Source organism: Eubalaena glacialis, chromosome 12 (assembly GCF_028564815.1).
Source record: "Eubalaena glacialis isolate mEubGla1 chromosome 12, mEubGla1.1.hap2.+ XY, whole genome shotgun sequence".
NCBI classification, from domain to species: Eukaryota; Metazoa; Chordata; class Mammalia; order Artiodactyla; family Balaenidae; genus Eubalaena; species Eubalaena glacialis.
In genome coordinates, this window is record NC_083727.1 from 25,034,175 (window position 1) to 25,049,533 (window position 15,359).

General features: G+C 42.2%; 1 protein-coding gene across 1 annotated transcript; it reads left to right on the forward strand.

Annotated features, from left to right (window-relative positions):
- Positions 1–9,193: 9,193 nt before the first annotated feature.
- On the forward strand, positions 9,194–11,529 carry CITED2 (Cbp/p300 interacting transactivator with Glu/Asp rich carboxy-terminal domain 2). Its single transcript, XM_061206968.1, has 2 exons — positions 9,194–9,382; positions 9,843–11,529. The coding sequence occupies exon 2, from the start codon at positions 9,851–9,853 to the stop codon at positions 10,667–10,669; it is 819 nt and encodes a 272-aa protein (XP_061062951.1). The 5' UTR covers positions 9,194–9,382; positions 9,843–9,850; the 3' UTR covers positions 10,670–11,529.
- Positions 11,530–15,359: the final 3,830 nt, after the last annotated feature.

Sequence of the window (15,359 nt, forward strand, 5' to 3'; positions counted from 1 at the left end):
TAGAAATCCCTTGCTCACTACAAATTGATGGTGTAAACAAGATTGTTTAAATTACTTAAAAGAACTGAAGCACCTACAAGCACTCTAGAAAATACCACTTAAAATACAAATAATTCACACACTCATACAAATCATTCTTATCTAGTTATTACACAGGCATCTGAATGAATGGAAGAAGGAACTAATGAATCAACAAGTGAAAGAAGACTGAACCCACAGACAAATTTGGGGTCATATATTTATTTGATATTAGAAAGAAACCTATATCTTTAAAAGGAATTGGTTAACATTCAGACTTCCCAGTAGCTTAAACTCTCCATTCCCTGCCCTGACTCAGCCATTGATCCAAATTATTTATTATAATAATTATATGATCCAAATTATTTATAATAATAGAGACTGGACACCACCAAAATCAGTTTTTATTCAACTAGGGCTCATGGATCTTTCATAGTCCTTAAAAGATTAGGGGGGGAAGGGGTCTCTTTTTCTCTTCAAGACCTCTTTAACTTTATGTTTTCATTTTGTTGTTAATTTTTAATAAATTATTACAAGCATATTATGGATCATCCAAATGGACCATCTTTCAATATCCGGATTTGTGATTACAATCGTGGAGGTGCCAAACAGCATTACTTTAGCTGTTAAATACTAGTTAAGACAAGAATAGACGTGGATTTAATATATAAGTGATAGCTTCACACCATGTGAAAACCAAAAGTTATGGTGCATTGTACATAAAGTTTTGCAATGGTTCAAATAGAGAATTTCATTGAACAGCAAGCTATAGCATCAGCTAGCCGAACTTGATAGGAAAAAAACTCGTGCTGTAATTCTTTTTGCTAGATTCACCCTGCAAAGGATGACTTAATCTTGACAAAATCTGCCATGTAAATGCTGTTAATTTCTTTTTTTATTGATTCTCTAGTTTCATTTTTTATTTAGCATGCAAATGTGTTCTAGTATTACAGTTGTATAGGAGCTATAAACATAAGTGTGTCACATATCATTTTCTACTGTTCCATACTTAAAAAATGTAATAAAAATAATGTAAGTAAGCATTTGAGGCCTTCCTTAGAGGTGTTTTTCTTTTGAAAGGGGTCCATATATTACTCTTGAGAAACACTGATTCAAGCCAGCATTTTTCAATATTTCTATTCCGTGAGTCTCCGTCACTATTATTTCACAAACCATTTAGGCATTTTTAAGTCATTTTAAAATTTTTGTATGGCATATAGAAAGAAGAGAGTTCACATGAAATATTATATTTTAGATAAATATATTATTGAAGTTTATTTTGAGGAGTTTATTTTAACCTGATTTTTAATAATATTTATTACACAAAAATATAAAAACAAATTCTTTTTTTCTTATGTACTGGACTTCTGTTGTATGACTTCTTTTGAATCAAATCTTAAGGAAAAGCATATTTTGTTGACAAATTTAAAATAAGCAATATATTCTCTTTGGATTTTGTGCTAAATGTGTATTTAACCTAGATTGAAATATAACTACATAGAATGATATCAGAAATTGACACAAAATACTTTCATTTCTCCATGCTTTTAGTTCTTGCATTTTGTACTTAAAAACCAACTAGGTTGTTAAAAAATAATTTTTGTGTTATTTATAACTAATTAGATAAAAGGAATAGTTTCAGGCCATTATTTGTAAACATAACTTCACTATTTTTCCATGTGGCAGTTGAATCTTTGTTTCTAACAAATTGAAGGCCAATCTGGGTGTAGTCATCACTATGTTTTCCCTTCCTAGCACTGATTTTTGAGTTCTAGAGTTAGGTATTTGTGCTATATAAGAATTTTCATTATATGAAGGTAACCCTTGCATGGGGTGAGCATCGTCATAAGTCATTTGCAAAATAATTATCACAATGACATTTCTCATTGGTTTATTTTATTTGGGACTATTTGTTTTCTATCTTAAAAAAATTCATATGTGAATGAGAATCAAAACAACTTCAAGTAGCAAAACAGTAAAAACCTCCCCTCTGACTGAGGTATTTAGCAAGTGAGTAACTGAGTTAAGCGCCTGCTGTTGATGTTCGATGTCTATTACCAGCTTAGTAGGCTCACTCAGCACACTCTCAGAAACCCTCAAACTTCCATTTTGAACTGCAAAAAATACTTTTAAATGATTTTACTTCCCACTTTTTAAAAAGTAGAAATTGATACAGATTCTGTTACTGCCTTTTACAACCCTCCCACCCATAACACAGAAGGCCAGTTGGGAAAAGCTGATCGCAACCATTCAGCACATCTCTATCTTATTTCACTGAAGTCTTCATAAAGACTTAGTTCCCTCTGATAATCTGCTCTGGTGTTTTAAATTCCTGATGTTTAGGAAGTCCTTTATGAGCAGTCAATTAGCTTCTCAGGACTTCAGATTTCTCATCTAGAAAATCAGGGAGTTTGGATAAGATTATTTTTAAAGTCCCACCCCAAATTAGAATTCTGTGATTTTTGTATTATCCGAAGCTTTAGTTTTCATAACTGTTTAACATCAGAACAATGTTTTAAAACAAATTCGAACAAGAAATCCTTTATATATAAAGCACGTAAAAGTGAGGCTAAGAACACTCAAGGTCTGTAGAACACAATTTGAAAAGCACTGATCTAAAGCTCTTTTTTAAAAAATGCTTTCCTTTCTTTGTCTCAGTGGAAAAGGAAAACATCTGGAAAGGATCCACCATATTAGTTTCCCTATGCGTACACCAGAACATATGGATTAAGTCACCTGTCAGCTTTTTCTTCTCCAGATTAAATAGCCATTATAAGTCCCATTTCCCATCACTTTAAAATATATTTCCCTTTTTTTTAAATGAACCTTATTTAGTTTCTGTAACTCTTTATTAAAATGTAAAGTTAAAAACCAACCACAATCTCTGAAGAAGAGCCAAGTGTAGCAAAAGGACTACTTCCAGCTCTATCATTTGATTTTTCTCACTCCTAACACACTCCAAGTTGTTTCCTTTTTAATAACAGAATTGCATTGCTGCCTTCCATTCAACCAATAGCTCAGTTTGACTCATAATTTTTTTTTTTTTTTTTTTTTTTTTTGGCTGAATTGGTTATACCTAGTCAGTAATTTCCCATCCAATACCCGTGCAGTTTGTTACTGTCCTCTGGGACCTTTGAAGTTTTTCCTATGAATACAATCCTGATTTTGATGGCATATTTATCTAGTTAAGGTCACTCAATTCTTCTTCTGCTTTCCAACATACCTCATCCAACTTTATAACCCAAATAAGTACTGTCTAGTTTATTGTTAAAGTTGTAGACTAATAAAATGTCATTTATCGGAACATGCATGAGGTATGTTATGGGCTAAATTGCGTCCCCCAAAATTCGTATGTTGACGTCTTAACCCCCAGCATCTCAGAATGTAACTGTATTTAGTTATAAGGTCTTTAAAGAGGTGATTAAATTAAAATGAGGCCATATAGGTGAATCCTAATCCAATCTGATTCATGACACGCAAAGAGACACCCGGGACTTCAGCACAGAGGAAATACAGAAAAGACCAGGTGAGGACACAGCAAGAAATCGGCCATCCGCAAGCCAAGAAGAGAGGCCTCAGAAGAAACCAACCCTGCTGACACCTTGATATTGGACTTCTAGCCTCCAGAACTATGAGAAAATAAAGTCTGTTGTTTGAGCCACCCAGTCTGTAGTATTTTGTTAAGGCATCCCGGGCAGACTAATAAAAGCTACTCTATGCATGACACTGCGTAGTCCCTGGGGGCTCACCAAGGAACCTCTGCCATTACAGAGAAGGCTACAGGAGGGCACAAATGCCCATAACTCAAGCCAGAATAAGTCATAAAGGAAGATCTGAGCAAAATGCCTTGGGAGCACCGAGGTAGCCAGAATTCTTTCTACCTGGGGGATCAGGGAAGGCTTGAAAGAGGAGACGTCAGTTGAACTGGACCTTCAAAGTTGGGCAAAATTCCAATCATGGGGGGTGGGGGGAGAGGGCAGCAATCCAGGGGAACAGGACTTCATGAGCATAAACCAGGCTTACCCCACACGCGTGATCACTTTTAGAACAATGCCAGTTGTCACCCACCTACGGACAAGATTGGTAGTTTGCAAACTTGACTAAACATCAGAACTAACTGGAAGATTTTTTAAACACATGTAGATCCTCAGTCCCCACTCCCAATCTGCTGAATCAGAGATGATGCTCTAGAATCTTTAACCATCTTCTCAGGTGAGATAGAATCAACTCCATCAAGTTTAAAGCCCCTTTTTAACAAAAACATTTCACTGTCCCCCCCCTCCATGGTAATAACTATATTTCTTATCAAATGTGAAAATACATAAAGACAGAAAAAACTATTCTGAGTTTAGTGATGATTTCCAGTAAATTTGCAATTTATTAATTAGAACCAAATCCATAGGTTTAATAATTATATGAATTTCTTATTTTGACATATACACATACATGTAAGACATTATTTATTCAACTTGCAGATAATGCAAGGTTGTATATAGGGCCTCTGCCTCTTTACTAACCATGTGTCCTCACCCTGCCACTAAAGTCCATCCGCAGTTTCTGGATCTGGATCCACTGACACTTCCTACCCCCAGTTATTCCACAGACCAGTAAAATATCAGAATATTCCATCCTGTGAATGACGGAGAATAGGAGAGAGAAGGAGAAGGGCAGAAATAGGGATTGTTGCCACACTTCATGCTCAGACAGAGGTCCTGTGTCATTATGGCGGCCAAGTGGATGGTAGAACAGAGCAGCAGCAGTGTTTTTCTCACCAGCGAAGACCTGGAGTCAAGGTCTTGGGAGGAGGGGAAGAGGAGAATGGGCCCAACCAGTGTCTGGCTCTGACTGATTCCTTCTCTCCCCTTTTCCCTAATCCCTCTGAGAAGATAGGTTTGGGGGCTGGGGTGGGGTTGTTTTGTTAACTCTCAAAGTCCTCCTTTCTGAAGTGATCAAAGTAATCCCTACTTGCTAAGGTGAGGATTAGGTGAGATCATTTAGGTAAAGCACAAAAAAGACCCCATATTAGACCCCACACTGAGCCCCAGCCTCACCCTAGCTCCACCACACAGGTATGAACTCTTTCATATATTTTTTGAAGCTGGGTCCTTCAGTCAGCTTTTCCTCAACTCAGTTTAGCTGAAGCCCAAGGCTTACCTCCAACAGCTGTTTCAATCAAAATTTCACACCAATGGGGACCTTCCTCCATACTCAGCAGCCAACGATCCCTCCCAAACAGATCAGTTTTCCTCAAGTCTGTAACAGGCCACAATGCAGACAGTGGTAAGCTGCTGTTCTCCTTTCCACTAGATTTCTCTACTGCCAGCATTAAAAGTAACATTCTCCAGAAAATTTTTCCTGACCACCGGCCCTTAAGCCCTTTATTTGGGTTCCCTTGGTACTTCTACTATACTCCTTCCTTCCTTCCTTCCTTCCTTCCTTCCTTCCATCCATCCATCCATCCATCCATCCATCCATCCATCCATCCATTCATCCATCGTCTCACTAATCTAATCAGTAAAAGACTTGCTTTAGACACTGAATAAACAAACAGGCATGGTCCCTCCTCTCCTGGAGCTGCCACTCCAGGGGGGAAGACAGTGAAAATTCAATATGCAACAAGTCAGGTGGGGATAAATGCTAAGAGGATAAACAAAACAGTGTAAGAAAACAAAGAGGGATATTGCTAGTTGGGAAGGATAATCAGGAAGACCTCATAGAGGTGGTGTCTGAACAGCAGAAACATGAAGAAATGTGTAGGCCAGCAGGAGAGCTGGGAAGAAAGTTCCAGGCTATGTCTTTCTTCCATAATGGCGGGGGTCTTGTGTTATTCAGTTTCTCCACCACTGCTATGGGTTGAATTGTGTCCCTCCAAAAATGTTGGAATTCTAACCTCTAGTACCTCAGAAAGGACTTTATTTAGAGATAGGGTCTTTACAGAGGTAATCAAGTTAAAATGAGGTCATTAGGATAGGTCCTAGTCCAATATGACTGGTGCCCTTATAAAAAAGGGGAAATGTGGACACTGAGACACACACAGGGAAAAATACCACGTGAGGATTAAGACGGAGATTGGGGTGATACCTGTACAAGCCAAGAAACACCAAAGATGGCCAGCAAACCACCAAATCTAGAAGAGGGGTATGGAACAGATTTTCCCTCACAGCCCTCAGAACCTACCCTGCCAACACCTTGATCTTGGACTTCTAGCCTCCAGAACTGTGAGACAATAATCTTCTTTTGTTTACACCTGAGAAGTGTAAACGAAGTCTGTGGTACTTTGTCACAGCAGCCCTGGGAAACTAATACAACCATTTAGCACCGTCAGGGCCACGTGCAGACCACTGCCTCACCCTGGTTCACAGGATAAACCCCTGGTTACACTGGGCTTTGCCTACCCCTGGATGACTGTAACAGCCCCCTAACTGGACTCCCTGTCCCCGGTCTTACTTTCTCAATCCATTCTCCACAGTATTGTCCTGATCTCTCTAAAATGAAAATTTGATCATCTCATTGGTTCACAAGCCTTCACTCACTTCTCATTATCTTCAAGATACAACCCAAATTTCTCAGCTTGGGGACCAGTGCCCATAGGATCCAGCCCCTTTACATCTCCAACCTTGTTTCTCTCCCCCCCCCCTGGCCTGGGATGGCCTAACTTCTACTCATAGTCAGGCCTCAACTGATCACCACCCCACTGGAAAGCCTTCCCAAGGCCCGAAAACTAGGTTAGGTGTCCCTCCTGTGTGACCCTGGAAGTGCTTGTGTGTAATGGTGTCGTGACACTTATCAAAGTGCGTCCGAGGCTTGTTTGTCCAGCTGCACAGTTTGACCATGAGTTCCTGTCTTGGTTGTCTCTCCAGGAGCTAGGAAAAGTGCCTGGCACCTGGTAACTATTCACTGGATGAATGAATAAATGAACAAAGCATACCAGGTTCTAACCAGCTGGACCCAGAAGGAATTTCTTTTCCCTCTAAGGGGTGGAGGATGGGGAGGTGACCTTTCAAGGGATTTCCCAATAGTATGTGGAACCACTGGAACAGGATGGAGCTGCACCTTTCCTTAATGGTTGCAAGAGGAATTTAGATTAGACATTCAAGAGCTGGTCTTTGTGTCGCAAGACACTGCAGTAAGAGGAAGGGAAGTAAACAATCTATCTGGCAATTTTTGAGTCTGGGGTTGACCAATATTTTCGAGTCTATTTTTTGATAGGAAGTGGCAGGTCTCTTCCAAGCCTCTGATTCTGTAGCTGCAAGTCCATGACCTACAGGTAAAAGTGGTGGGTGGACAGGAGATGAGGCAATCGTTGCAACCAAAACTGCGATGTATTCTGTGCACAAGTATCCAAAAAGCAAGTATTTCTGAGCTTTAAAAATTATTGCATACACGGTTGCAAATGCTGGAGAGTGTGCAAAAGGAAAGAAAGGAAAAGAGGAAGACAGTAACAATGTTTAAATATATATATTAAATATTCTATACATATATTATAACTAGAGGAAGACAAAGGGGTAATCGATTCAAATAATCAGGATTCGCTCTCTTCTGCAAATTCCTGAAAGGGGAAATATATCAGAATTTCCAGTCCTCAAGAAGGGCCTAAAGAAGTCCTGTGAGCAAGAAGGGAGAAAAAAAGAGGGGGGCGGGGGACTTGCTCTTCGCAGCAGGAAGTCGTCAATGGATATCGAGTTATGAAGAAACAACTCTGAACAGAAGTCCTTATTCGGAGCGCTAAACTCACTTTTACCACATAAAGAGCAATATAAAAGCTCCGAGCAGCCTTACCATGGTGTTGGGGAAACAACTCGGCTTCCCCATTTGAAAAAGCAAGAGAGCTCCGACTGGGTAGTGGCCCAGACGGGCGTTAGGGCTTTTATTTGCAAGTCAGTGAGCCAAATGGACGACCAGGCTAGTTGTGCCGCGCTCAGGGAAGCAAGGTTATTATTATCGCCTATTACCCCACTGAGCAATTTCACTGAAAAGGAAGAGTCCCAGCAGTGTGTGCCACGGTGCCATACGGGACGTGCAGCTACGTGCCCACCTCCAGAACGACTTTATTTACAAAGCGATTACCATGTTATCTGTTTGTTTTCCTTTTCCAGCTACAGCAGCCTTACTCAGCCCCCGAATTTCTTAATTACAAACCCGTTCGCTTCTAAATCAACCCCAAACCGTCAGGCAGAGCCCGGAGGGAGGCTATGCAAGTTTGCACACACCCCCACCTCCCGGATCAAGGGCAACAGCAGAAGCAAGAAACTGTGTATGTGCAAAAAGGTGGATCTGGGGACGAGGATCGCTGAGTTTGTTTACAGAGCAGAGACGCCTCAGCTCGGATGCCAAAGCTACCAAGAGCTGCAAACGCAAACTTAGCAGAAGCACACGTACCCCGGGAGCGGCGAGCGGCCCCGAAAGCACGGACCGGATTCCCGGGCGCTGGAGCGGAGGCGGTCGGGCCCGCGAGCGCGCTCAGTCCACCTGCAGCTGCTGCCGCTCCCCGCCCCCAGCTCCTGTCCTTGAAAGGAGTGGGAAAAAATGCATCTACACGCAGAATGTCTAGATCGGGTTCACCTACTGCCCCTATAAAAACACAAAGGCACAGCCCAGGAAAGCGCGCACAGGGGAGGGGGCATTATTTGCCCGGGGCTTAAAAACCCACACTGGTAAACACAGCCATTCTTTGCAACCTGGGTAGGCTTTTGCAAAGCCGGGGAGGTAAAAGGGCACTATGGATGGGGCGCCGGGTGAAACCCGTTTTCCCACAGAAAGCAGCACAGATCGCTAGGTGAGCTCGGGGTGGGGAATCCGGCCAGAGCGGGGCGGTGAGTTTTCCTCGCTGCTCTCCGGTCAGGCGCTACCTTCGGGCTGAGAGTCCAGGGAGGATTCTGTCCTTGCTCCGGGGGCGGCCTGGTCTGGTATTTGTGGGCCGGGAGGAAGCCGGCATCCGGGGTCAGCGGGGCTGCGCCTGGGCCCGCAGCCTCTGCGCACGTGCCTCCGGCAGTGGGGACTCGGCTGCCCGACCCGGTCCGGTGTGCCCGATGTTCCGGAATCCGCGTTTTCCCGCCGCCCTCCCCGGAGGCTCTCGCTCCGCCCTTCCTGAAATCCCTTATATTAACTGTGGCCAAAGCCCTAAGAAACACAGCTCATTGTTGGCAGCTGCCGGGCGGTCTTGCCGAGCTGTGAGGGCAGCAGAGGGGAAATAAAAGGGAACGGCTCCGATTCTGCCCCAGCGGCCGCTGCAAGACTTCGGCGCCGACTTCGCGACAGCGAGCGCCTTGCACGCCAGAAAGGCCCCCTCTATGTGCTGCTGAGCCGGTCCTGGACCCGACGATCCCGCCCTCGGTCTTCGGAGCAGAAATCGCAAGGACGGAAGGTAAGCGCGGCGGGCGAAGCTGGCTGGGGCTTCTGCCAGCCCAGTCCTCCGAGGGCTGGGTTTGCCCGGAGGAAGAGCGTGAGGCGGAGCTGGGGAATAACAACAGGATGTGCAACAACAGGATGAGGAGGGCTGATTTAATGCCTGAAGTTCGCGGCAGAGCTACGGGGCACTTCCTTTATTAGGCGACTTCGGGGAGCAGAGGGGGGTGTGGGCTTGGGTCCCCCGCCCGATCGCAGGGGAAAGGGCTGTTTGTGCAGCGCGCGGCTCTGTTGTGGGTGGCAGGTCCGCCTTGGTGGCGAGCCCGGGTGCACAGGCTCCTAGTGGGATCCTCGGGATGATGATTCGCAGCCGAAGTGCGTCGGGTGAGCCTGGGGGCCAGAGCCGAGAAAAAGTGGGGTGCACCGAGGTGGGCGACACGTGTGGCGCAGAGCTTACCGTCTGCCCTTTTCACTTTCAGGACTGGAAATGGCAGACCATATGATGGCCATGAACCACGGGCGCTTCCCCGACGGCACTAACGGGCTGCACCACCACCCTGCCCACCGCATGGGTGTGGGGCAGTTCCCGAGCCCCCATCATCACCAGCAGCAGCCCCAACACGCCTTCAACGCGCTAATGGGCGAGCACATACACTACGGCGCGAGCAACATGAACGCCACGAGCGGCATCAGGCACGCGATGGGGCCGGGGACTGTGAACGGAGGGCACCCCCCGAGCGCGCTGGCTCCCGGGGCCAGGTTTAACAGCTCCCAGTTCATGGGCCCCCCGGTGGCCAGCCAGGGAGGCTCTCTGCCGGCCAGCATGCAGCTGCAGAAGCTCAACAACCAGTATTTCAACCACCACCCCTATCCCCACAACCACTACATGCCGGATTTGCACCCTGCTGCAGGCCACCAGATGAACGGGACAAACCAGCACTTCCGAGATTGCAACCCCAAGCACAGCGGCGGCAGCAGCACCCCCGGCGGCTCGGGCGGCAGCAGCACCCCCGGCGGCTCGGCGGGCACCTCGGGCGGCGGCGCGGGCAGCAGCAACAGCGGCGGCGGCAGCGGCGGCAGCGGCAGCAGCAACATGCCCGCCTCCGTGGCCCACGTCCCTGCTGCAATGCTGCCGCCCAATGTCATAGACACTGATTTCATCGACGAGGAAGTGCTTATGTCCTTAGTGATAGAAATGGGTTTGGACCGCATCAAGGAGCTGCCCGAACTCTGGCTGGGGCAAAACGAGTTTGATTTTATGACGGACTTCGTGTGCAAACAACAACCCAGCAGAGTAAGCTGTTGACTCGATCGAAACCCCGGCGAAAGAAATCAAATCCCCCAACTTCTTCGGTGTGAATTAAAAAACATTCCCTTAGACACAGTATCTCACTTTTCAGATCGTGAAAGGTTTGAGAACTTGGAAACAAAGTAAACTATAAACTTGTACAAATTGGTTTAAAAAAATTGCTGCCACTTCTTTTTTTCTGTTTTTGTTTCGTTTTTGTAGCCTTGACATTCACCTCCCTTATGTAGTTGAAATATCTAGCTAACTTGGTCTTTTTTGTTGTTTGTTTTTACTCCTTATTTCCTCACTTTCTCCAGTGCTCAACTGTTAGATATTAATCTTGGCAAACTGCTTAATCTTGTGGATTTTGTAGATGGTTCCAAATGACTGAACTGCATTCAGATTTACGAGGGAAAGGAGAAATTGCATTAGTTGGCTGCATGAACTTTGAAGGGCAGATATTACTGCACAAACTCTGCCATCTCGCTTCATATTTTTAACTATGCATTTGAGTACAGACTAATTTTTAAAATATGCTAAACTGGAAGATTAAACAGATGTGGGCCAAACCATTCTGGATCAGGAAAAGTCATACTGTTCACTTTCAAGGTGGCTGTCCCCCTCCCCGATATGTACAGACAATAATAGGGTGTGGAATGTCATCAGTGGCAAACATTTCACAGATTTTTATTTTGTTTCTGTCTTCAACATTTTTGACACTGTGCTAATAGTTATATTCAGTACATGAAAAGATACTACTGTGTTGAAAGCTTTTTAGGAAATTTTGACAGTATTTTTGTACAAAACATTTTTTTGAAAAAATACTTGTTAATTTATTCTATTTTAATTTGCCAATGTCAATAAAAAGTTAAGAAATACTTGTTTTCTAGAAGTCATTTGGGGGTGGTTATTCCCTTTGGTGGCTTTCTTTTTTTCTCTTGAACACTTTATTGATGAGAGTAAGCATTCCAGAGGATAAATTACAGGACACTAAAACAGGTCATGATGAGCTTACAGCAGAGAGCAGGATTTAACATAATTGGCATAATGCTTCATTGTTATCACTGTAACATGCCTCTTGGTGTGGTTTAATCAAAAGCTGCGAAGTTGTCAAAGAGCATTTTTTTTTCTTAATTGCCATCATCTTCAAGTGTACTCCAGAGTTTAAAAGGTTTGTAATACTAAATGTTATAAATATTATTTCACAGGGTGGGAGGGGAAAAATCAAGTGTTTCTGGTTATACCTGATTCAGCTACTTAAGTGGAGGTAGACTGGAATAAAATACTGGAAGATTGATGAGGATGGCATTAAATATAAATCTACCTTTATCTCTAGTGACGAATTTTATTCCTCAGCAAAAGTATTAAAGAGAGGCACACATTTTCTAGCTTAATCTCTGAAAAAGCTTCTGGCTGGTTTATAGTTCTAAGAAGAAGAGGGGGTGGAATTCCACCTTGAGGCTTTCTATTTTGTTCTCTTATAATATTTAAAATTTACTCAGCAAGGTTGATGCAAAGGTCAAATTACAATCTTTACAAGATGTTCCCTCTCAAGCATGCCCTGTTTTTCAGAATTCTGAGCTTTTACTGTTACAGGCATTGGGTGCAAAGGACATGAGGATAAGATCCTTTTTAATTTTACCTGGATGCGTTATCAAGAAGACATAACTACAGTCAAGTAGGTGTCAAGTTTTGCCTTATATAATCAAGCAAAGGAAAAAGTAATATGGTTAAAATCTCAAATGATCCCAGTTAGAAGGAGAAAGAATTTTGTTTTCCCTTTCATGTTTTCCTAGCTTATAAGAGCAACACACGGTACGCTCATGAAAAGATACGGTCTTGTATATAACCTACTGGAGGAGTACAGAAATGTAGGTTGTGGAAAATCTCACAAATAATCCTTTAAAAGAGCATTTCATTTAGACTCTTAGATTCTAATCTTAAATCCCATATTTCATAATAAAAAAATCAGGAGAAGAGGGTATACAGAAGTGTTAAATTGCAGTGAGTCTGGCATAAATGCTGATTTCAGTATAATTCAGATCACCTACATTCTATAATTCTATTTCCAAGGCAGGCCATTAAAATTAAGATGCATACTCCACTGGGTTTTTTTTATACCTTTTAATTGATACTTCCTTATTAAAAATTATGTTGTAAGTAAATAATTTCTCTGAAAATACATCGTTCAAAGCTCTTTACTCCATTTTAAAGGCTGATCCAGATTTTCCACATTAATAGTTAAAACTGAAGTTTTCTTCTACTTAGACATGTCAATACTAAATCTGCAATCAGCAGTAAATCTTCCTGGCTAAGCATTTTCACAGCAAGTTTTTCTTTTTTCCTTTTTCTTCTTTTTTTTTTTCCAGAGGCTCAAGTGAAAAAATATGTTTGCATACATATTAATACAACAATTCTAGTTCTTTTCCACTTGTGCCAGGAAGAAAAAAAAAAGGAAGGCCATTGGAGGCACTGTCTTTTTTTTTTTTTTTTTGCATAAAGAAAGAATCAAGAGAACTGCCTTGCCACCACCCTTCACCATTTATTCTGCCAGGGAATAAGCCACAACACCTGCTCTGTCACTAAATTCCTCCTGCTGCTCTAACACCGGAGCACGTATGTGGAGGTGCAGAGCCCGAGGAACTATTATTAGACCCTGAGCCTATCTCTGCCAGAACAGGGGACTCAACAGGAAAAGCTGGGTTAAAAGCACAATTTCTCTTCAGTACAAACTCTCCCATCCCCTTCGTTCGAATGATTTCTGTTTCATTAAAACTCTTTCATGATCAACAATTGAGCAGATTCTATGTGATATCTGCAGGTCTCTTAAGCAGGGAAAAATAACTCCTTGTTTGAACAACCTGATTAATGAAACCTGTACAGTGACCTAGATCACCGGGCTACTGGCAGACATTTGCAAAACCTTTAGCGGTCTTGCTTCCTACTAAGTTGCTTGTAGCATATGGGGAAATTTGACCTCTGTACCTTGGCCGTTTTACGAAAAGTTCTAATATGGTACAAGGGAGCTTCTATTCTTTAAGCTTTGCCCACAAATAGACACTCCTGATTTTCAAGAAGAGATCACTGATAAGCCACAGCAAAATATCATAGAAACACATCAGAAAAAGAAGAACATATTATAAAAAACTTATACCTCTATTGTGGCTGCTAAAAATCCTGGTGGCAGTATCCTTGCTGGAGCTGATAAAGACGTTACAGCTATGGATGGGTGTTTGAAGAACAGTTACCTAATCACCACTGCTTATGGGGTGCTAGTCTAAAGCACTAGTACCAGAAGGCTGACATCTATTGTGAAGTTTATGGTCTCCAAGACTTTTACTACTGTAAACTGGGATAGCAATAAATTGATGTCAACATTAAAGGCCAGATCCTTTAGAGCAAAATATTAATCCACTAATCTATTATGGGTGGCCAGCTTTGAAGTATAAACCTTGCAGTCCTGGACCATTAGGTGTTTTCGCCCCCTTGTGGAATTTATTTAGAAGGTCAAAGAAAAGCTCTTTGCTCAAGAGGGGTTTTTTTGTTTGTTTCATTGTTTGTTTTTTACCATTTCTGAAGACTTCATTTTCTCTCTTGAAGCAAACAGCATATACTTGAGAAACAAATTTTCTATCAAAGAAGATTCCAGAATAAACACCCATTATGAAAATAAGAGCATTTTACTTACCAAAGACCTTAACTTATGATTAAATGTACATACTTGAAATTTCAAAACAGACATTGGCTAAGGAATTTTCTTACTGAAAGCAATGCTTTTTAGCCTGTCAGTTAAAGCTGACACACTCTTCACCTTCACAACAGAACTGTCGATTTGGAATCAGTGCAAATAATAATGCATTTGATGTACGGGGTTAGAAAGGTGGAGGAGAATCTCCAGGAATGCAGAATGAAATTACCTACATTGGAATGTGATCAAGCCACAGGCTCTAATCTTGTGAAAAGGGCCACAGGATGTTTAATGAGACTGAGTGTTGCTGCCTAATTGATTCAGTAAAATTTACTTTAAAATAAACTTGGCAGATAACATTATCTCCCCAAAATAAATAAATGTAGAATTCAAGGAATTTAGGACTCAAGCCATCGGCAATTTTCTCCTCTCCTCTATTGTTTTACTGGCACAAGAGAGAGACACAGCCTCAGAGATGGTATTCATCATTTTGGTACTTATACTACTATCATCAGAATGAAGCTCCCGGGCAGGTCGAAACAAGAGACCCATAGGTAGTAACATCAAGTAACTTAGCCAATGAACCCCTATTATCATGTGTTCTGTTTGTCTTTTCCCCTCAGAATAGAAGGAACAATGGCAATGTCAGAATTTTAATTGCAATGGATTGGCTAGAATTACTTGACCTATTTTCATCCAGCAAGGAGAAAAATGATTTTTTTTTCCTGGTAGCCATACTTATTTAAATTAGAAAAAACAATATAAGGACATTTTCTAACAAATAGTGTACTGTTCATAAAGAGTTTTAGTTTGCCTTATAGTAAGACCCACCTATATTTTTGAAAAAAATTGACACCTGAGGTAAAGAAAGTTTTCCCCTTCACAGGAAGACTTAACTTCGTAAGTAATTCTAAATAATGAACTGAAAATATTCTAAGAGCTGCCGGTGTGAATTTCTATAGTTTTTTGCTATTTGTGAACATAATAAAGAGAAGTTAAGAGAAATAGGGGTCTACTGTG

Excerpts from the sequence above, each read along its gene's own strand:
- CITED2 (XM_061206968.1), top strand. The coding sequence starts at position 9,851 with ATGGCAGACCATATGATGGCCATGAACCACGGGCGCTTCCCCGACGGC.